At 43.0% G+C, this 21533-nt stretch overlaps 1 protein-coding gene across 1 annotated transcript; it reads right to left on the bottom strand.

The window, feature by feature from the left end:
- Positions 1–6267: 6267 nt before the first annotated feature.
- Positions 6268–18822, bottom strand: LOC111144541 (GINS complex subunit 4). Its single transcript, XM_022498867.1, has 8 exons — positions 18690–18822; positions 17749–17862; positions 13780–13866; positions 12851–12964; positions 10262–10359; positions 10007–10095; positions 7774–7864; positions 6268–7675 (listed from the first exon to the last, which is right to left on the bottom strand). The coding sequence occupies exons 2-8, from the start codon at positions 17842–17844 to the stop codon at positions 7579–7581; spliced, it is 672 nt and encodes a 223-aa protein (XP_022354575.1). The 5' UTR covers positions 17845–17862; positions 18690–18822; the 3' UTR covers positions 6268–7578.
- Between the last annotated feature and the right edge of the window lie 2711 nt (positions 18823–21533).

Genomic DNA, 21533 nt, shown 5'->3' with positions numbered 1-21533 from the left:
CAGTTCATACGTTGTCCTGGACACAGGTGCATAAAAAATATTAACCTCCTTTACTCCCTTCCTTTTCTGTAGGCAGTGTGTAGCCACTAAAGCTTTTTAAGAGAGGCAATGAAATGGCCAGAATTATACTTGAGGAAAATTGCAGCTTCAGAGATAACAGAAGCAGGAACTTGAAGTTTAAAAAAATTTATATTGGAGCTGGGAACAACTATGGGTCCCAAGGAATACCCCACTTACAAGGCTTAAAAATCCTCTCATATACAAAGCTTTGAACCCAAGCAAATAATTTCCTTTCAAATGTCATAGTCCTGGCTCTTTAAACAATCTTTTTCCTGAATTAAATAATCTCATATTTTCAGATTTACACGTGGGGGGTTCTCTCAGGATTCATTGTAAATTCCTTGGGGGCAGAAATTGTCATTTACTTTTATTCTCATGGAACCCAATAGAACTGGGACAAAAAACAAGGCTTAGGTAACTGTGTGAATTTATTTTGAATAGTTTTCCTTAACAAGCTAGAAGAATTTGTAAGCAAATAAAGTTGCTGAGGAAAAAAAAAGTTGCTGTGAAGATTTACAAGTCTATCCTACTGAAGGCATAGAATAGTATGACTCATAGTAAATACTTGATCAACATTATTGCCTTCAGAATCTGTAGTACAGTCCTTTGAATACCCTGTTAATCTTAAAAAAACTAAAACAGTTATTTTACCAGCAAAAATGGGCTTACTTAGGAATAACAGAAAACTGCAATTTAGGAACATGCCAAGCTAAGGTGAAACCATAAGCATGTCCCCCAAAGCAGGAGAGGAATGTTATATTATGGAGGAGAAAGCTGGGAGGGGTTGTTTGAACAAAAGTCTATTGGAGAAAAGTGAGAGTCCAAGGTGATGACAGTTTCCCACTGGGTGAGCTGCAGGGGTAAGAGAGGTCTTGTGGGAGATGCAATGTACATCTTTTCCTATTGGGACTTGGAATTGATGGTTCTTTCCTATTAGGAACTCTTCTATTGGTGTTGATAATTGATGTTGCATGGTGCTGCTCTCTTCTGGCTTCCCAACTCCACTTCAGTGTGATTTTCCTTTATTAATTTTCACAGCACTCAGTAATTACTTTTCAGCCATGAAAGGGCTGTTCTAACATAGAAACAACTATGTTATTTGAAGCCAAGTTGTAAATAAAGGATACTGATTTTGCTTTTTAAAAAATGAAGTTGTTTTGACAAGTGAGAGTATTTTCAGAGCTGGTTTATTAGATAGATTAAAAAAAAAACAGTTCTCAGAGGATTCTGGGAAGATGGTAGAGTAGGAAGCATCAGGAATCTGTCTCTTTGCCTAGATAGTAATTACACTGGCAGAATCTGTCTTTTGTAACTATTTTGGAACCCTGGAGTCTGTTGAAGGCTTACAACTTCTAGGGAACCCTTGCATGGTAAATCACAGTTAATTTTGGTCAGTTTCAGCTCTTAGCTCAGTAGCAGTTATCCATCCTTCACTCCTAGCCATGTGGTAGGTAGTTGTACAAGTGTTCCTGGAGCAGCTTGCACTCCATATGTGGGTAAAAAAGACCAAATTCTCTAAATACAGGGGGTTCTGTGCTCTGACGGCTGATTCGTTCTTCTGATCGCAGAGGTGCAAAGAGGCAGGCAGCCATTATTGAACCTCCCCTCACTGTTGCAAGCCTCTTTCCCTCTGTTTGAGGTGACTTCCAAGGGACCTAAAGGGCTGGTACCTTTTCTTTCCCCATTTATTTTTCATTTTTTCCCTACTTGGGAGCCAGACTTAAAAACTAGCACATTCAAAAATAATCTCATATGCTGGGAATACTAGAAAGTGACTGTGCATGCCCAGAGAAAGGCTCAGAAAAGACCTGAGAAGACATTAAGTTTATACCTCAGGTCACTCCTTGGCACTGAGACAGCCTACAACAAACAAAAAACCAAAACCGATAAACTCAAACAATAACAAAAAACAGCAAACTCTGGGGAAAAGGGGTGTCTGATTTACACAGTTACGGCATTATTAGTTTCAAAAGTCCAGTTCAATGCAAAAATCACAACGTATACAAAACCCCCCCAGGAATTATGACCTATTCAAAGGAAAAAATAATAGAAACTGTCCCTGAGAAATACCTAGTAATCTAGACAAAGACTTTAAAAAACTGTCTTAAAGGTCCTCGAAGAACTAAAAGAAGATCTGTAGAAAGTCAAGAAAATGATGTGTGAACAGAATGGAAATATCGAAGATACAGAAAACTTTAAAAGAATCCAAAAAGGAAACTCTGGAGCTGAAAAATTTAGTAACTGAAATGAAAAATTCACTGGCAGATTCAAAGGCATATTTGAACAGCAGAAGAAAGATTCAGTGAACTGAAGACAGGCCAATGGAAATTATTGAGGCCAAAGAACAGAAAAAAAGAAAAGAAAAGAAAAGAAAAGAAAAGAAAGGAAAAGAAAAGCAAACAAAACTTAAGGGACCTGTGGGACATAACCCCATTGAGGGGACCAACATATGCATCATGGGAGTCCCAGAAAGAAATGAGAGACAGAAAGGGATAGAGATTATTTGAAGTAATAATGGCTGAAAATATCCCAAATTTGATGAAAGATATGAATATAAATATCCAAGGTCAAAAACTTCAAACAAGATGAATTCAAAGAGACCCGCATTAAGACTCGTTATAATCAAACTTTCAAAAGCCAAAGACAGAGACTCTTGAGAGCTGCAAGAGAGAAGCAAATCATCACATAACAAGGGATCTTCAATAAGATTATGAGTAGATTTCTCATCAGAAACTTTGGAGGCCAGAAGACAGTGGATCAATACATTCAAAGTGCTAAAAGAAAAATACTGTCAACAAAAGAAAGTATGGAACAAAACTGTTCTTCAAAGATGAGGAAGAAATTACAACACTTCCAGATAAATAAAAGCTAAGGGAGTCCATGACCCACTAAACCTGCCCTACAAGAAATGCTCAAGGGAGACTGGCAAGGTGAAATGAAATGACACTAGTCAGTAAATCAAAACCATATGGAGAGATAAAAATCTAATATTGGTAAATACATGGGCAATTATAAAAGCTAGTATTATTGCAACTGTACCTTTTGTTTTCTACATGATTTAGAGACATGCATTTTAAGAAAAAATGCCCAATTTTATAGTATCAAACTAGTATTACTTTAATTTGTAACTACAAATTTTGCTTTCTACATAATTTAGGAGACTAATGAATTTAGATGAATAAATTTCTATTTTAGATGAATACAGATGTAACTCTGTGATAGCAACAACTGAAAGGGGTGGGACAGGGCTGCAAATAAGCAAAGTTTTTGTTACTGAAGTTAAACTGCTATGAATTAACAGACTTATATAACTAGTAAGGTGACCAAATATGTAATAAAAAATATTCCACCCAAAAAAGCCCTGAACTTGATGGCTTTACTGGTGAATCTTACCAAACAATTAAAGAAGTGTTATCAATCCTTCTCAAATTTTTCCAAAATATGGAAGAGGAAAAAACACTTCCTCACTCATTCAATGCCAATATAACCCAGAGCCAGACAAAAACACTACAAGAAAGGTATAGAGCAGTATCATTTATGAGTTCTGATGCAAAAAGGATTATACACAATGATCAAGTGGTATTTATTCCTGGGATGCAAGGATGGGTCAATATATGAAACTTGGTCAATGTAATAGGCCACATCAACAAAATGAAGGAAAAAAACCACAAGATCATCTCAGTTGATGCAGAAAAAGAACTTGACAAAATTCAATACCCTTTCACAATAAAAATACTCAACAAAATAGGAAGAGAAGTAAACTACCTCTGCATAATAAAAGACACAACAAACACCATATTCAACGGTGAAATGGTGAAAGCTTCTCCTCGAAGATCAGGAACTAGACAAGGACGTCCATTTCCACCACTTGTATTTAACACAGTACTGGAAGTTCTTGTTAGAGCAATTAGGCAAGAAAGAGAAATAAAAGTAGCCAACTTGAAAAAGAAGTCAAATTGTCTCTGCTTGCAGATATGATCTTAAAAGTAGAAAACCTTAGACTTCACAAGAAAGCTGTTAGAATACATAAATTCAGCAAAGTAGCAGGATATGAAGTCAAACACACAAAAATCAGTTACATTTTTATACACAAACAATAAAAAGTTATAAAAATATTTCCATTTACAATAGCATTAAAAAGAATAAAATACTTAGGAATTAATCAAGGAGGTGAAAGCTTTGTATAATGAAAACTACACAGTATTGCTGTAAGAAATTAAAGATATAAGTAAATGAAAACATACTCCATGTTCTTGGAATAGAAAACTTAATACTGTTAAAATGTCAATACTACCTAAAGTAATCGACAGATTCCGTGCAATCTCTATCAAAGTCCCAATGACATTTTTTGCAAAAATAGAAAAAATATATCCTAAAACCTATATGTAATCTCAAGAAAACCCAAATAACCAAAAATAGTCTTGAAACAGAACAAACTGAAGCATTCACACGTTCTTTTTTTTTTTTTTTTTTAAGATTTTATTTATTTGACAGACAGAGATCACAAGTAGGCAGAGAGGCAGGCAGAGAGAGAGGAGGAAGCAGGCTCCCTGCTGAGCAGAGAGCCTGATGTGGGGCTCGATCCCAGGACTCTGAGATCATGACCTGAGCCGAAGGCAGAGGCTTTAACCCACTGAGCCAGCCACCCAGGCGCCCCCGATTCACACGTTCTTAATGATAAACTTACTATGAAGTTACAGTAATCAAAATGGTGTGGTATTGGCATAAAGCCATATAGACCAATGAAACAAAGTACAGAACCCAGAAATAAGCCCTCACATAAAAGGTCAAATGATTTTTGAAAAGGGTGCCAACACCATTCAATAGGAAAAGGACAGTCTTTTCAACAAATTGTGTGTGTGTGTGAGGAGGGGCGGGCGGAAAACTGGATATTCACATGGAAAAAAAAAAAAAAAGAAGGTAGGGCGCCTGGGTGGCTCAGTGGGTTAAAGCCTCTGCCTTCGCTCAGGTCATGATCCCAGGGTCCTGGGATCGAGCCCCGCGTCGGGCTCTCTGCTCAGCGGGGAGCCTGCTTCCCCTTCTCTCTCTCTCTGCCTGCCTCTCTGCCTACTTGTGATCTCTGTCTGTCAAATAAATAAATAAATAAAATCTTTACAAAAAAAAAATGTGCTTGCTTAACAGTTTACTCTGAAAGCCTTATGGGTAACTTGTGTACATCACAGAAAGAAGTTTGATGCATTTGAGGATGGCACTAAAGTCACGTTGCCTGCCGGAGCCGGAGCCCAGAGTAAATACAGCTGACCTTGTTGTAAGGTCACTGCTGAATTGTGATTGCTGTGGCTGGAAAAACCCAGATACGGACCTGCCAGCACTTCTCAGGAATAGCCATCTTGCTAGCAGCAAGCTTATGATGAAGTATGACGCAATTATTTGAAAAACCATCTGTCATGCTTCCATGATGAGCTCTTATCCGTAGAGCAAAATACCAAAGCTGGAAAAGCTGAAGTCAATGTTACACTAAGCCACTTCCTTTCCTACTTGGTTTTGAAATTGGACTTCCGCTTTATCTTAAAACGACTGATTTAAACTAGTCTTCCTTTAAAGAGGTGGCCTAGGAAACGGAACAACGCGTTCTGTGGTTTTGTTGAGACCTTTAAATCTTCCATGCAGCCTGGCATGTCGGCGGCAGGAACCAGTGACGGCATAGAGCTCTTCCACTCAAAGTGTGCTTCCTGGGTCAGTAGCAATGGTGCAGCCTGGGAGTTCCTCAGAAATGCAGAATCCTTGGCCCCATCCCCATCTTCCTGAACCAGAACCGGCTTCTTAGCAAGACCTCTAGGCAATCGGTGTTCTTGTCAAGGTTCTGTTGGCATGTTCTAGAGAACAGTGTAATAGCCCACATCCCTCCCCAGGCTGCTCAGCACAAGGGAGGCATTGGAGAGGGAACTCGCATACACGCGATGAGGAGGGAGCCGTGGGTTCTAAGCTCAGACCTACCACTAAACATCCACTTTAACATCCATTTCCCACCTATTGCTACCAGCCCTGTCTACTTCTCAGGACCGTTGTGAGGACCAAATGGGATCCTTGCTAACAAAGCCCTATCTGATCTGGGCCCAGATTGCCTCTCAGGCCTTACTGGGCACCACTTTCCATTTCACCCACTGTGTTTAATGACTGCAGGAGAGCTCGTTTCTGCTTCAGGGACTTCGTATAAGCCATCTTCTCTGTCTGGAATGATCTTCCTTTTGATCTGTGTGTCTGGCTCCCTGGTATTCAGATCTTGGCCCAATTTAGTAAGATTCACTGTTAGGTAAGAACCTGTCACCCCCCCCCCCCCCCACTTTACTTTGTAGTGAGTTGCCCTGTTTCAATTCTCTGTCTTATTCTGGGTTGGAGCTTCAGTGCCTTGAACTGTGCCTGACACCCTACATGCTCATTTGTTTTATAAAAAGCTGAAGAAGGTAAAAACACCATGGAAAAGACAAAGCACTGCCTGAAATATAAAATGCTTTTATTAACAAATAAACCCTCCTTGCTTTTTCTTAGTGATTTTTCTTGGAAATGATAGCCATATTACATTGATTTCTCTAACAGCCAATATTATATAAATGAAAATCTGCTGCCTTCTCGTCAGCAAAAGACTGGAATGCAGGTTCCTTTTTATCATGTTTCAGGGAAAGACGATTCATTCACTGTCTCTACATCCTTCCTTCAGGTATCACCATGATGCTCTCTGCTCATGTTAATTTCATCTGCTTCCCTTGAGAAAGTAGAGCTAAAAACAGAAATGCTGTTAATGAGGTCACAAGATAGGACAGTTAATGTTGCCGTGAGCAGATACCCGGCCAAGAGTGGCCAGATGGCCTGGAGGTTGGCTTGGCAAAGCTGCCCGAGATTCAGGAAGGCTGCAGGTTAGCAGTAGGGAGAACATACTTCCTTAGGCTATGAACCGAGAACCAGCCAGAGGGTCCTTCTGGCACAAAACTGAAACTCAGAAATGGCTTCTTGGTTTAGTTATGATTCTCCGTTAACCAGGGCAGACATTGGTCTTAAGTCTGATATTAGAGGTTCCAGAAGGTTAGTTCACACAATCCAGTGAGATAATCCAGAAGATACTTCATCTTCGGTTTTTCTATGGCATTTATCCTCTTCTTATCGGGGACGTGAAAGAACTGTCCGGTCCCTCTCAGGTCAGGGCTAACTACTGTCTCCTAATCATAGGCAGCGATGCTTTTTTATGAACTGCGGTTGTCTCACTTTCTTTAGCTCAAGAAGTACCACAAAGGAAAAAGGCCCACAAAGTGAGCATCTCGGAGGACTCGGCCAGCACGTGGAACCAACGGAGCGGTGGCTCCATCTGCTGACGGTGGCTGGGATGGCAGGCAGTGAGGACGTGTGGCAAGTTAGGAATCGTGCCTTGAGCGCCTTCTCAGTGCCCAAAGACCTGCAGCACTGCCAGGAAAGTCTGTGGTCCTTAGGCACAAAGCAGTGAAGAGATCTTACACATTTCCTTCAGGGTTCCATGCTGTCTTTCTTCTGTATTTGCTTTCAATTTTATATCAGCTGAACTGCTCCAGAAGCAACCAGGGGCGCAATGGTTTTATAGCGGATCAAGTGCTGGGAGCCTTCCTCCAAGTCAATCACGTAGTCCCTGAAAAAGAGGAAACAACTCATGCAGAGGCATGCAGAGCTGAGCTGGTGCCCCCAGGGGAGGCGGATTTCCCACCTTCAAGGTCACATGCTGCTCACCTTTGCTCATCTGTTTCTGGTTCTACCAGGATGTTTTCCTGTCGTTCTTTCACTCTCAGAAACACGTATGAATCTAGATCTGGTTTGGGAACTGTCAGAGAAATGATAATGCAGTCAGAAAATACTCTGCCAACAAGACCAATCTGGGAAAGTTGCTGGGATTCACTGTACCGAGCCCTAAGGGACCCCTGATGTGATAGCATTTTTGGGGGAGGGTGGCTTGAGGACAGCTCTGGCTCCTTACAGAAACAGTACACTTCCCATCCAGGGTCTCGCACAGCAATGACTCATTCAACAGCCACCGAGTATGTGAAATGTGCACATCGCGGAAGATACAAGCAAGCGTGACATGGGGTCACTCTGAAGAGGGCTACCGGCAGCTTCTCATCACACCTCACAGCGGTGGCTCAGTCGCTCAGGGAATGGGGAGGAAGACGTCAACTCCCTCAGTGAGGGAGAGTGAACCTGGGCGCTAACAGCAAGGGCCAAGGCAGAGATATATACACGCGTTGGGAGGACAAAGGTGTATAAATCTAGTCAGAAAATATCTTCATATATAGCAGTAGTAGGAGAGCATTAGAAAGATAGGGTCACATTGGGATAGTCCTGAGTGTCAGATGACAGAACACAGGTTTCCACCATGAGCTGTCCTTCACTTGTTTCCTTCACTTGTTGACTTTGGGGTGAGAGGCTGCTGCCTCTTCTACCACCAGCCAACACTGTGTGGAAGGAGGGGCCCTGGGCTGGGCTGCTCGAGAGTTCTTCATTTCTTAGAGCTCCCTACATACCCAGAGGACTCCATCAACTGCAGGTTCTGAGAATTTACTAGATAACTCTGTTCTAAGAGCCCAGCCCAGCACAAAAATCGCCTTGGATTCCCTCATCCACAGGTGGGGGTTCCGCATAACTGGCTCCAAAGGTCTAAGGGGTCTAAGCAGCCCTTGGGCTGCTTCAGGGTTTGGGGCCTGCCACAGAGCACCTCGTTGACCCGGCTGGGCAGCTACTGATTCCAGGAAACCCAGCTTAGATTTCAACATGCCTTCCCCACTCTGCCCGGAGGGATCTACGATGCTCCAGAGGCCTGATGGGGACTCAGGGTACCTGGGCTAACTAAGCAAGACTGATTTCACTGGGACAGGATGATCCCCTCCACAAGTTTCCAATTCCAGGGGCCTGGCTCTAGTCCTTGGAAAGGATCTGGGACAAGCGACATGTTTTTTTAGGAGGTGTCAGCCAGCATCAGGTAGAATTCAATTAGACTCAGTTTCAGAAATTTAGATGCACGCTCGTGGCTGCTTTAGTCAACCAGGTGTGACAGCACTGGGCAATGATTAGGGATGTGGTCCTGCTTCCTTCCTCTTCTTCTAAGAGGCAGACAAAAAGTGGTGGAACTGGACAGGGACTGGCCCTTTTGTTTCCCTCAGGCAGGTTCACCACAATGACCAGTTCCGAGTTCCACAGATCTGCTATGGGTTTGCTCCCAGTGTTGTAGGCTGCACTTGTCCCCCTGTTGTGGCCTACACTCGTCCCCCTTGCCCACAAATGTGTATGTTGATGCCTTGACCCTAGTACTTCAGGATGGAAATGTATTTGGAGACATTTCCTTGAACTGGATTTGGATTCCTTGAATCAAGGCAGCATCTGACCAAGCATGGGCAGGAACCTGTGAAGAAAAGTGTGCTAGCCCCTCGAGAACAAAGACTTTTACCTCCTTAGTGCACAAGGCCTAGCCCGGTGTGGATGCCCAGTAGATACCAGCTGAAATAATGAAGGTCTGCACATGTGAATGAGTCTGCATTTTTAATGGCAGTCATAAGAATTTCAATGTAAGCTAAAGACCACGAAAGTAATGCTGAAAGGCTATTCTTATACTTGTTTTTAATGATTTTTTTTTTTTTTTTTTAAAGATTTTACTTACTGGAAAGAGAAAGAGAGTGCATGAGTGTGGGCAGTGGGGGCTGTGGAGGGACAAGCAGACTCCCCATTGAGCGTAGAGCCGGACCTGGGGCTCGATCCCAGGACCCTGAGATCATGACCTGAGCAGAAGCCAGACACTTAATCGACTGAGCCACCAAGGTACCCTGATGATTTTATATATTTTTTTAACCAGATGACGTCTTCTCTTCTCTTTTCTGCTTATCTAAGTACTTATTTTTCCAGGCTTGAGAGTAAAGATGAAGATCTTATTCGAAGGTACCTGAAGATAAGCCTGAAAAGAGAGTGTTCTGCTCACCTGACCTCAGGAGGTCCACCGTCTGTAAGTTAGGAGGCATATGCTTTAGGGCAACATTCTTAAGGTAGGTCTCTGTGTTAGCCATGTACCTGAAAAAGAGGAATTCAAACCGCTGTGACCACCCGCCTGCCAGGAGCCTCCAGGCTATTAGACACACAACAGTGGCCCCGCCATCCGCGTCACAGGGACAACCGTCAAAACTCATGCTCACGAGCCACAGAAAGAAAGCAGTCCCCATGCGTCCTTCCTACTCACTGTTTGGCAAAGACCAGCTCCTCTGGAGAAAGGCTAGACAGCTCCCCCTCGTGGGGTGTTTTCTCCTTTTCAAGGATATGAGGGAAAAACTTCTCTATCTGAGGATAAACAAAAAGCACTATGTAAATGTGTCCAGATTCCAGAGTCAAATATACTCATGTTCTGATATAGGATGAGGTTAAACTAGAATTGACTTTAAAATGGCAAGTTCTCACAGTCAAGACATTTCTCAACTTCCAAGATTTCAAGGCAGGTTTCAAAGAATTCAGAGCAAAGGTGAGGCCTCTAAAAAGGAAAACCACTTAAAAAGGATGAGAGGCTTTTATAAAAGAAAAGAGGAAAGTACAACAATAAATTATATTAATGAGGGAGAGAAGGGGATATTGTTGAACATTTCTAGGCAGCTGCACAAGTTGTTCTATGAGATGAAGCGTGTACAAAAGCTGGGAAGACACATACAGAACACACAAGCAGAGACAAAGAGGACTTTTTAAAAAAATTATTTATTTGAAAGAGAAAGAGAGCTCTTCCTCCCAGCACAGCAGGGGAGGGGATGTAGGGCTCAATCCCAGGACCCTGGTTTCATGACCTGAGTTGAAGGCAGACGCTTAACTGACTGAGCCACCCAGGTGCCTGAGAACAGTGACTCTTAATTATAAGAATATAACCGGCAATGATGAAGTCCGCAGCGAGGCAAGGCTAGGACAAAATGGTAAGAACTACCAGGAAAAAACACAAACAAAACAGAAAAAAAAACCAAAACTAAACTAAAAGCTACATAAAGATAAGTGGTCAGGAACTGCATAGGGATTAGTCCCCTGCTACACAAACTAACTCACTGAGTGCTGTGGGTTCTCTGCAGAAAGAGATGCAAGTAGGGAAATGACAATGGGAAGGAGGACCCACCAAGACAAAGGAACACTTCTCTGCTTAAAGGAGTTTCTGTCTTTGGGCGTGGCTCAGTTACAATTCCAGGACAAGTGCACATTGGTACGGGGTTCTGGCGCACGAGGTGGCCCGTGCTAGATCAGTGTAAGCTGCCTTCCCTCCATCACTGAGCGTGCTACCGACAGGCAGTGTTGTGAGCTCAGAATCAATGAGCTCAGAAGAGTGGAGGAGTGCTGGAGACAGGGCGATTTCCCAATTTTCAAAAATACAAAGATGGTGCGGGAAGCTTCAGATACAGGTTAATGCCCTTCCCTGTGGTATGTGGCGTTATTACGAGAACGGATATTTTAAGAGATGGTTTGCAAAGAAAAGAAAGTGATTAACACAAAGAGGATTTCTCCAACTTAAGGAGAGAAAGAGAAAAAAGTTTTCTGGTAGTTGAGGGTGGGGTGGAGAGACATATTTTTAAAAAATCTCCATTTTGTCAAAACATATGACACCAGTGTTAGGACCTCCTTGGCGGCAAAGTGGAAAGCCGGGGCTGTGACAGTATAGATCAGTATAGACTCAGAAGCAGTTTAACAGACAGATGTTGACTTGAAAGAAGTCTCTGGTGGAATATTCTGTGGTTGGCCCAGTCCTACTAATGTATCAGATACAGCCTTTGATGACATACTTATCAGACTCGACATAAACTGAGGATATAAAATGTTATGAGATAGCTAATATATTAAGTGACCAGATCAGGTCCAGAGAACAGGGAAGTGGCCCAATGTAATAAGGTGAAGCCTAAGAGGGGTAAGTATCAAGCCCCACACTTTGGGGTAGAAAAATCAAACCTTTCAATTATGTGACAATTAAGTGACAAGATGGGAAAATGGTAACTGAGAAACTTCAAAGACGTTAGAGCTCATGGCAAGTGCAGAATGAACAGTGTGACGTGTCTGTGTAATATGCTAATGTGATACTAGGTGGCATTATTACCAGTTAAATATCGAGAATAAGGGAATTGCTTGTCCTGTTCGTCCCAAAAGTGACCCAACTACAACTATATTGTACTCTGTTGCAGGTGGTATGATTTAAGGACACCTATAGACTAGCACCTTTGTCCGAACCAGGACAGCAAATGGAAATAAATGGTTGAGATGTTTAGCTGAGAGCACTTTCACGAGGAGAGGATGCATTCATTTTGTAATACCTAAGGGAATAAGTGGAACCAAATGAGAAGATACTCATTTAAAATAGACATCATATAAAATAAGAATGTTTTGCAATTTCATTTTCATAAGTTAGATGGCCTCAGAACTATGGCTGAATGTCAAGTTATCACGGTCAGTTTGACATTGCCTATATGATGGCTGCAAAATAATTTCTGAAACTGTTTTCCTCTGGTTAGTATTCCCTAGTCAATCAAGGCAAATGACTCTTCGGCACCGCTGTGCTGTAATTCCAAGGGGCACCTTTCACTCAGCAGACAGACTACAAATGTGTCCCCGGAGGTATACAACACATGTCCTATCTAAGCTTCTTCAGAATAATCTCTTGCCCTCCTTATTCTTTAGCTACCTTGATACTGGGGCTTCGTGGCATCTTCAGGCCCTGGATTCTCCCAGGCCCCAGCCCAACATCTCCCCAAGATGCTCAGTCTATAATTACAAACTGCATTGTCTAAATCTAACTACATATATCTCCATGTCAAACCTTCATGAGCCGACACCGCAAGTAGCTGCTGAGGACATAGCGGATCCTCTCCATCTCCATCCGATGAATGCTGACCTTCAGATCCCCCTTCTTGGCTCTCCTGAGATTTTCTTCCTATTAAAAGAGAAAATGAAGTCTATAAAAAAACATGATATTATGATATTCAGATGAAAGACCTTTTCGTTCAGTCTGTACGATTCCACAGGGACTATCATCACTGGGAATGCTGAGGACTCAAAACCTACATTTAGGTCAATGGAGAACCAAAAAATTCCTAAGAGTTCTCATTTCTTACACAAATTATGTACGACTACAGCCTCATTATAGAAAGTTCAAACAATACTCATTTACTTTTAGAAAACAACCATCTGAATAGAATCTGAATATGGTCAGTGGGAAGGGCCTAGAAGAATTCAGGCCCAACTGTAAAGGAGATAATACAGCAGACAGAAGACATGTCTAAGGGGAGTATTAAATCACCAGTTGAGAAACTGCAAAATACCAATGTCGTAAAGCTACTCTAAGGCTAATAATGACTTAGGCCCAGCCCATCTAAGCCAAGGGCCACAAACTCAAGTGTCTATGGGCACCAGGCAGGCAAGCTATCTAAGAAAGGTAGGTAGGTAAGGACTGTGGGGAACAGAGCACAAGAAAGTGGGTGGCCCTTCCTCTACTCTGGTCAGCTGTTCTCATATAGAAACATAGACCCAGTATTGATAGGGTTTTAGACTTTTCAGGGGAAGCGGACATGCAGATACTCATAGGAACGCTCATGGTTTATAAATGCATGTAACGAATTCAATATTAAAAAAACTCACTAGGCTGGGCCAAACAAAACAGATTTGGTATCAGACTTCAATCTCTCACTATGCTGACAAAACACTGTTAAAGTTCTCTTCCTTTGTAATCCCGAGATAAGCAACTCTTACCATGTGATCTAGCTGTTCCATGACACACTCTACAATCTCAGACTTGCTTTCCAGCAGCTCAGGGGCAAACTTTTCATTCATCCAGGCCTAAAAAACAATGCCCCCCACCAAATATGTATCTATGAGTATCAGTCACAATAGAGCATATAACCCTATGAGTCCGTACATATCCCGTGAAAATCATAGCTATTTTTGGCAAAGAAAACTATTCGCCTATGAGTTGGAAATACTGGAAATGCTTTGTAAACAAGCTATGTTTATGATGGCTTTTTTATTTCTTTGAGTGGGGAGGCTGTGCTTACAATCTTATATTTAACCAAAATTGTAAAAAAAATCACTGTTCATGTAAAAAATGTTGTCAGTTTGCCTCTGCAGTTCCCTAATACCATTTATTTAAAGAAAAAAAAAAAGTCAGTATGACGCCTACTAGGGAGAGCAACACCACCTGGTGTTCAAACAGTACCTTTCACCAAATAGCATCAGCACGTTCCTGCGACTTCACCCGCTATCTCCCACCAGGGGGCGCAAGCACCCTTCTATTTGGGAGATGAAGTGCCCTCAGTCTACACATCTCATTTGGGAAGCTTAGAGCACTTTACAAAGACTTTTTCATTCATTATTATAATACAGGAGAGGAATGGATATAGTTATCCTTATCTTACTAATGAGAAAACCCAGATTATTTACTAACTGCCTCAGATAAAGGCATTGTGTATAAAGGATCACAATATAAGAGGATCAACTATTAAATAGTTTTGGAACAACAGGTTAAATCCTTAATTTATGACTCAGGCCCAGATATTCAGTACATTTCAGAAATTACCAAGGCTTAGGGAACTGAAATATCCACAGGTGACTGAGGAAAGCAATTTTGTCTTTCAATTACAGGAAAGTTAGTTTTAAGCAAAGCTCAGAATTACGTGCCAATTGGGCTCACTTTATTCCTCTCAACGTCCTTGAGTCTCTGCGTCTCCAATTACCACCACGAAGACATATTATTAAATAGCAGGTACTGCTACTATCATAAATTTTTTCCCATAGGTTCAAGCTCCTGTAATTGTGCTGTTAAAGTTAACTAGAAAGTAAGTCTGTATTTTCAAGGAGAATTACGAATGAGAAAAGACCAAACTGTCAGAGAGGACTTATAAAGCAGAGTTTTTCTTTTTAACTGATTTTATTAAATACTGAATAGGTTCAGAAATGTTTATTATATATAACATGAATAGAGATATAAACATCTAGTGTACACATAACGTTATCATTATTTTAAAAGTCCCGGTGTCTTCCTCCCTTTTCAAAGGTAATCATTAGCTTGACCTTAGTATTTAATTTTCTATAGTCTCACTACATTTGTTTGTATCTCCACATAATGATTCTCAATGATTTCAAAGAAAATGACAGCACTCGCTGGATACACTGGGGCAAAATGGGGTAGATTTGAGGGGGATTTCTTATTGACTTTATGAGATTATTTTGGTAAAAATATTTAAAACATTGGGAAAACTTTATACTAGTATAAAACTTTCAAACAAAATGTTTCCGAAATATTTAGTGAGAAACTTGCATTTAAATCCATGGTCTTTTTAAAAATAATCAGGTTCTATGTTTGAAATAGCTACATCTGATTCCTGATCAAAATTTTTAATGACAATCTGTTCATTGTTATGGGCTAAACTCTGTTCCTCTCCAATTTGTATGTTGAAGTCCTAATTTCTAGTACCTCGACATGTGCCTGCATTTGGAAACAGGGTCTTTAAAGAGGTAATTAAATTAAAATGAGGTCATTAGGTGAGCTCTAATCCAATGATCGGTGTTCTTCTAAGAGGAGGAAATTTGAACACAGACACACACGGAAGACCAGGTGAAGACACAGGGAGAAAATGGCCACCTACAATCCCAGGAGAGAAGCCTCAGAAGAAACCTATGGTGCCAGCACCTTGATTTCAGGCTTCCAGCCTCCAGGGTTGAGAAAATACGTGTCTGTTGTTTAATCTACCTAGTCTGTGATGATTTGTTGTATAGACTTGGCAAATGAATATAATCATTAAAGTGAGAAACTTTGCACTATAGGTAATAACTTTAAAATCATTTTTAAAAAAGATTTTATTTAATTATTTGACAGAGAGAGAGAGAGAGAGGCAATGAAAGAGGAACACAGTCAGGGAAAGTGGGAAAGGGAGAAGCAGACTTCCCATGGAGCAGGGAGCCTGACGTGGGGCTCGATCCCGGGACTCTGGGATCATGACCAGAGCTGAAGTCAGATGCTTAATGACTGAGCCACCAAGGCGCCCCTTAAATCATTTAACAGGCATTCATGAGTATCCTCTATCTGTTCCTGGAGCTGTGTTTATTAGTGGCCCTGTCAAGTGGCTCCTTAGGCCATGGTCTGCAGCCTACAAGTGTGTCCAGCCCCAGCAGCCATCTGGGTGGTGGACCAACTCCTTTGTTGCACTCAGGGCATTGCAAGAGAGCTGCAGGCCCGAGACGGAACTCCTGCTCACCTGCTGTCAAACTGAGGCCATGCTGCCTTCCAAGAAGCCCCTCACAGCCACGGGAGGCAACCAGCCTGGGGGAGCCGCCTGTCCCAGGGGGCAAATGGTCAACATTGTGACGCAATGCAGCGTACCAGCGTGTGCCACGAGCTCCGCCTCGAACAATGGTTCTGCCAGTGTTTGAGCTTAGCATAAATGGTTTCTTCAAAAACTTATTTTTTAATGTTCTATATAACGCTTTTGAGAGTCATCCATGTTGCAGGAGCTCTCGCTCACTCATTTTATTGCTGCTTCCCCCCTTCATTGTGTATATAGATTGTAATTTTTATTCACTTTATTGTTGATGGATATTTGGGTTACTTTCATTTTTTAACCGCTGCAAGCAATACTAGGAACATTTTGCGCATGTCTCCTGGAATTTTTCTCTAGGACATGTACCTGGGAGTAGGAAGATTGAGACACAAGATATGTGTGTCTTCAACTTGACAAGTTACTTTGCAAAGTGCACCAATTCACCACTGTAAAAAAGTGTGTAAATGGCTCCACAATCCTGTATATTGCTTTATTTATACGTTGCTTTATCTCGCTCATCTTCTTCATTTCTGCCAATCCAATGGGTATGAAGTGGTAACTCCTTGGGATTTAAATTTTTATGTTCCTGATTACAAAAAAGATTGAACATCTCGTCTATACGATTACTGGCGATCCTGGTTTCCATTTCTGGGAGATGCCTGTTAAGATTTCATTTTTTTTAACTGGGTAGTTTGTAAAGTGTTTATAGTGTGGACTAATATTGCAAATATTTTCTCCCAGTTTTGTAGCATGTATTTTAACTGGCATCAAGTTGTAAAAACAAAAGTTCTCAATTTTAATGTAGTTGAATGTATCCATTTTTTTCTTTATGCTTTGTCCTTTTGGATTTTTGTTTCATGAATCCTTTCCTAATAAAGCAGGGGCTCTTAAACTAGGTGGGCAATTTTTAGGGTGTCTGAATCTCTTGAAATTATATGCAAAATTTCTGGATGTGTATGTATACATATATTATTCTGGGAGAAAGGGCCAGTTTGCACCAGATTTTCAAAAAGGTCTGTGATATAAAAACAAAGGAAGAATTACTCATACAGTAAGAATTATCATATAAGATATAATTTTGAAGTCATCTTTCTTTTGTCACTCATGATGACCTGCTTGGTAGGACAGAATGAAGAATGCTAGAGTAACAAACATGAGAGCGTTCCAGAAAGGGCTGTTCAAGAGAGAACACAAGAATAAGGCAGCAGGTGTAGTCCATTAAGAGCAGATATTGGAGTCAAAGAGACTTGGTTCATTTTGGGCAGTATACTTAAAGATTATTATTACTCACAGCTAACACTGAGTGCTTATCATGGGTCAAACAGTATGTTAAGCATTCTATGCATATTATCTCCTTTAATCCTCACAAGAACTCTGGGAAATAACCACTATTACTCATGCTTACCTGCTCCAGCCTTTCAATGAGCTCTGCAGGAGTCAGGACCACCTCTTCACTACCCGCATCAGAGTCCTGTCCTGTGAGGTCCAGTTCCTCCGTCATCTTCTCTGAAACAGGTACCTAACGAAAAGAAAAGAATCAATACCTTGCAGCGTGGTTTCCATTTATTTGCAAGAATAGGCAACTGCTTATCTACCCCTGGTGTTGTAGAGGCTCACCAGATGGCCAGTCGCCAGGCAACTCACAGGCTTTGATTCTTTTCAATTCTTTACCTCTTCCTTCGAACCTTAGGTCAGGTATCAGTTTCTCAAAGGGGCCACCCCTTAAAACTGTTTCCCCATACACCTCGAAGTGAGCATCTGTCATGCCACGTAACAATTGTTTGCCTTCCTGGTAGAGTCCTCTCCTTAGGGGCTGTGTTCACGTGGGTTCAAATAGGAATCACGCATCTGCTGTGTTCCGGCTCGCGTACTTACTGGGACATAACTACCTGTGTCTAACTCACAGCAGGCACTCAAACTTGTCGCAAGAACTAACCAGCCAGAGGGGCGCCTGGGTGGCTCAGTCGTTAAGGGTCTGCCTTTGGCTTAGGTCATGGTCTCAGGGTCCTGGGATCGAGTCCCGCATCGGGCTCCCTGCTCAGTGGAAGCCTGCCTCCCCCTCTCCCACTCCTGCTTGTGTTCCGTCTCTCGCTGTCTGTCAAATTAAAAAAACAAAAACAAACAAACAAACAAAAACCCTAACCAACCAGAGCCACAAGGCCCAGCGCCATCAGACCAGCGATCCCAAATGCTAATGAGGTGGGTGGTGGGGATGAAAGCATGTCCTCGGAGTGTCGGGGACACTGAGCACACTCCTGCCGCTCCTCTCTGGTCTGGGGGCCACCAGCACAGCAATCCCCTTCCCCGACACATACACACTCCCACAGGTCCCACTCGGACGCTCACCTGGGCACCAGGGAGGCAGAGAGGCGCTCTGAGGTAACAGGCGGCTAGGACCGGAAAGTCGTGAGGAAGCAGCCCTGGTTTCCCAAGGAGCACCTGGAAGCGTACCAACTTCTTAAGGCCTTTCCGGGACCGAGCGGACGCCGGACTCGCAGCTCCCGCGCTCCGCTCACAAATTTTCCGCCCTGGACTTACGTCACCACGTTCGGGCGGTGTTGGCCAATCATGGCTCGGGGGCGGGGACTCGGAGCTCCGAGGTCTGTTCACGCAACAGCCTCAAGGAGGGAGCTTAGCCCCGCCCACTTGGGCCCGCCGCCCGAGTGTGAGTTCTCGGGTGACACGACCCGGGACCGTCGGGAGGGGGCGCGTCGCCACCGCGGCTGCCGCGGCCGGGAGGAGTCAGTTTTGGGGTGGAGGGTGGGGACGGGCCCGGGTGCAGTCGCCGGAGAGTGCCCGGGCCGGCAGGGGTCCAACGGGAGAAATGGGCTCTGGTAAAATCAGACCACTTCCGTGTCGGGGGTCCTCTTCGCCCCCACCGCTCTTGTGGCTCTTCTGGTCCCTTCGTCGTTGCCAGGGCTGCAGTGTGGCCACTACTTCCAGGTCTGAAAACCTTTAGGCTAGTGGTTCTTAAAGAATGGGGTCAGGCCACAAGCAAGAGCGCCGCCCCTGAACTCGTGAGAAATGCAGAGTCCCAGGCCCGACCCAGCTCTGCGGAGTTGGAAGCTCTGGGATGTTTCGACAGGCTCTCCCGGGGGTTCTGATGCAGCTGAGGCTGGAGAACACTGCCGCATTGGGCTCTGCTTCCGTCCCAGCTGTTCCACTATTATTTTGACAATTACGGCACCTTATCTTCCTTTAACGCAGGACAGAAACATACATATATACTTAGATCTATATATATTTTCTTTTTTGTGATGTCAGTTTTTCTCAGAATTGCTCATGTTTTCTCTCTGCTGTTTTCTCTGCCGAGTACCACCTGTGGCTCCGCCTCAGTCCGAAGACTCTTTTCCTTGTGATGTTTCCTGTGCTACACTGATTGATTTGAAAAAGGTTGGCTCATTGACAGGTTGATAGTACCTGCCTGATTACAATCATGTTTTGAAAATAGAACATCCTGAATGGCAGAGTGGGCATATTTACAAAGGGCTATGGAAGCTGGGGGGACATTGAAGAGGGATTCCAAAAGGATGGGACAAATACGTTTGAGCTCGTCTTGCAGAATGACTTTTGTTAGGGACAAATGGATGGCCTTTTCCAGGGCCGTTCAATTCTGTGTTTCAGTGGTTTGGTAATCCTGTGGTTTTCCGTTGTGGCAGACTGTGTTTTCCAAAGACAGCTGCTCTCATACAGATCTCAACCCATGTACTCTTCTTGCAATATGATAATGACACTCCTCCATCGAGGGAGGCGGTGTCTATATCCTTGCCTCTGGGAAGACCTTCTGAAACCCTTATAGAAATGTAAAGATGGCTGGAAATCAAGATGGACTCACTAATGCTTCAACAAGGCTTGACATCAAACAAAACAGATTTTTCTCTTCCTAATTCTTGAAGCTTCCTCCTCCCTTTCACTTGTTTTTCTGTAGAATCCTTTGTTCATGAACTCCTGAGCTCTTGTCAATATTGACATCTTGCTGATCTCGATGTATACTTAGTAACAAGATGGGGATGGCCAGCGCCAGCCCTAGTCATGAGACCAGCTTAAAGACTAAGGAATGCGGTTGGCAAGTACTAGCTTCCTATTGAAACTACCCAGATCTTGTATTTTCTTTTTCTTTAAAGATCTTATTTGTTCATGAGAGACAGAGAGAGAAAGAGAGGCATAGGGAGAAGCAGGCTCCCCAATGAGCAAGGAGCCCAGTGTGGCACTTGATCCCAGGCCTGGGATCATGACCTGAGCTGAAGGCAGACGCTCAACCATCTGAGCCACCCAGGCACCCCAGTTCTGTATTTTCCTATAAAACCCCTCCGCTTTTTACTGTGGGTGGGTTTGCAGTCCTGGAAACATTAGCCTGCTGCAGTCTCCTTGGCTTGGCAAAGTGATAACTATCTTCCTTTTTTTATGTGCAAACTCTGTCTTCCTGTTACATACTTTGGCTCTAGAGTATAGAGGTCGGTTTTCACAAAAGAGCACTTTGTAATCGCCTTGCCTGGGAGAATGTTGCCGAAGTGATGGTCTGACTACATAAAAGGTGGTCAACTTCTGTGTGACCCTCTTGCTTGAGCTACACCCCTTGGGAGCAAATGAGCTGATATGTAAGAAGTTCGGCTTTCCTGCCACTGCCAGCTATAAGGTCCATATGGGGAAGTCACATGGAGGTAGAGAGAGAGATGTCTCTGGATAGAGCCCCAGCAGCCCCATGTTCGGTCCTCCAGCTGTCTAAATTGAGTGAGCCTTCAGATGATTCTAACTCTCGGACTGTGAGCAGTACCAGCTAACGTGGAGATGAGCTGACCCTGCAGAGCCCTCCCTGGATTGCAGATTTGTGAGCAAAATACTGTTTTAAACTTAAGTTTTGGGGTGCTTTGTTGCTTAGCATAGATGATTGGAACGTTAGATGATTGGAACATTAGTTGTTGAGTGCAATCCCATTCTTCCGTAATTTTCATTCCGTAGCTTTTCGGCCGTTGTTATTAATATTCCTTAAGTGTTACAGATTTGAGTCCAAAAACGGCTAATTTCTCCATCCAAGTACCAATTGATTACTTTACTGACTCAGAGACGTCCCTTCTCCAGGGCCAACTGCTTTTTCCAGTCTCCCACTGTTCCTCAGCTGGGGAGCGGGGTCCAGCTTCTGCTTCCTTAATAGAGGTGTGGCTGTAAAAAGTCCCTTCTCTGGCCTTCGGT

This window comes from Enhydra lutris, unplaced genomic scaffold (genome assembly GCF_002288905.1).
Source record: "Enhydra lutris kenyoni isolate GAN:26980312 unplaced genomic scaffold, ASM228890v2 scaffoldscaffold11, whole genome shotgun sequence".
NCBI lineage: Eukaryota > Metazoa > Chordata > Mammalia > Carnivora > Mustelidae > Enhydra > Enhydra lutris.
Note: the sequence above shows the minus strand (reverse complement) of the source record. Positions and strands in the feature narration are given on the sequence as shown.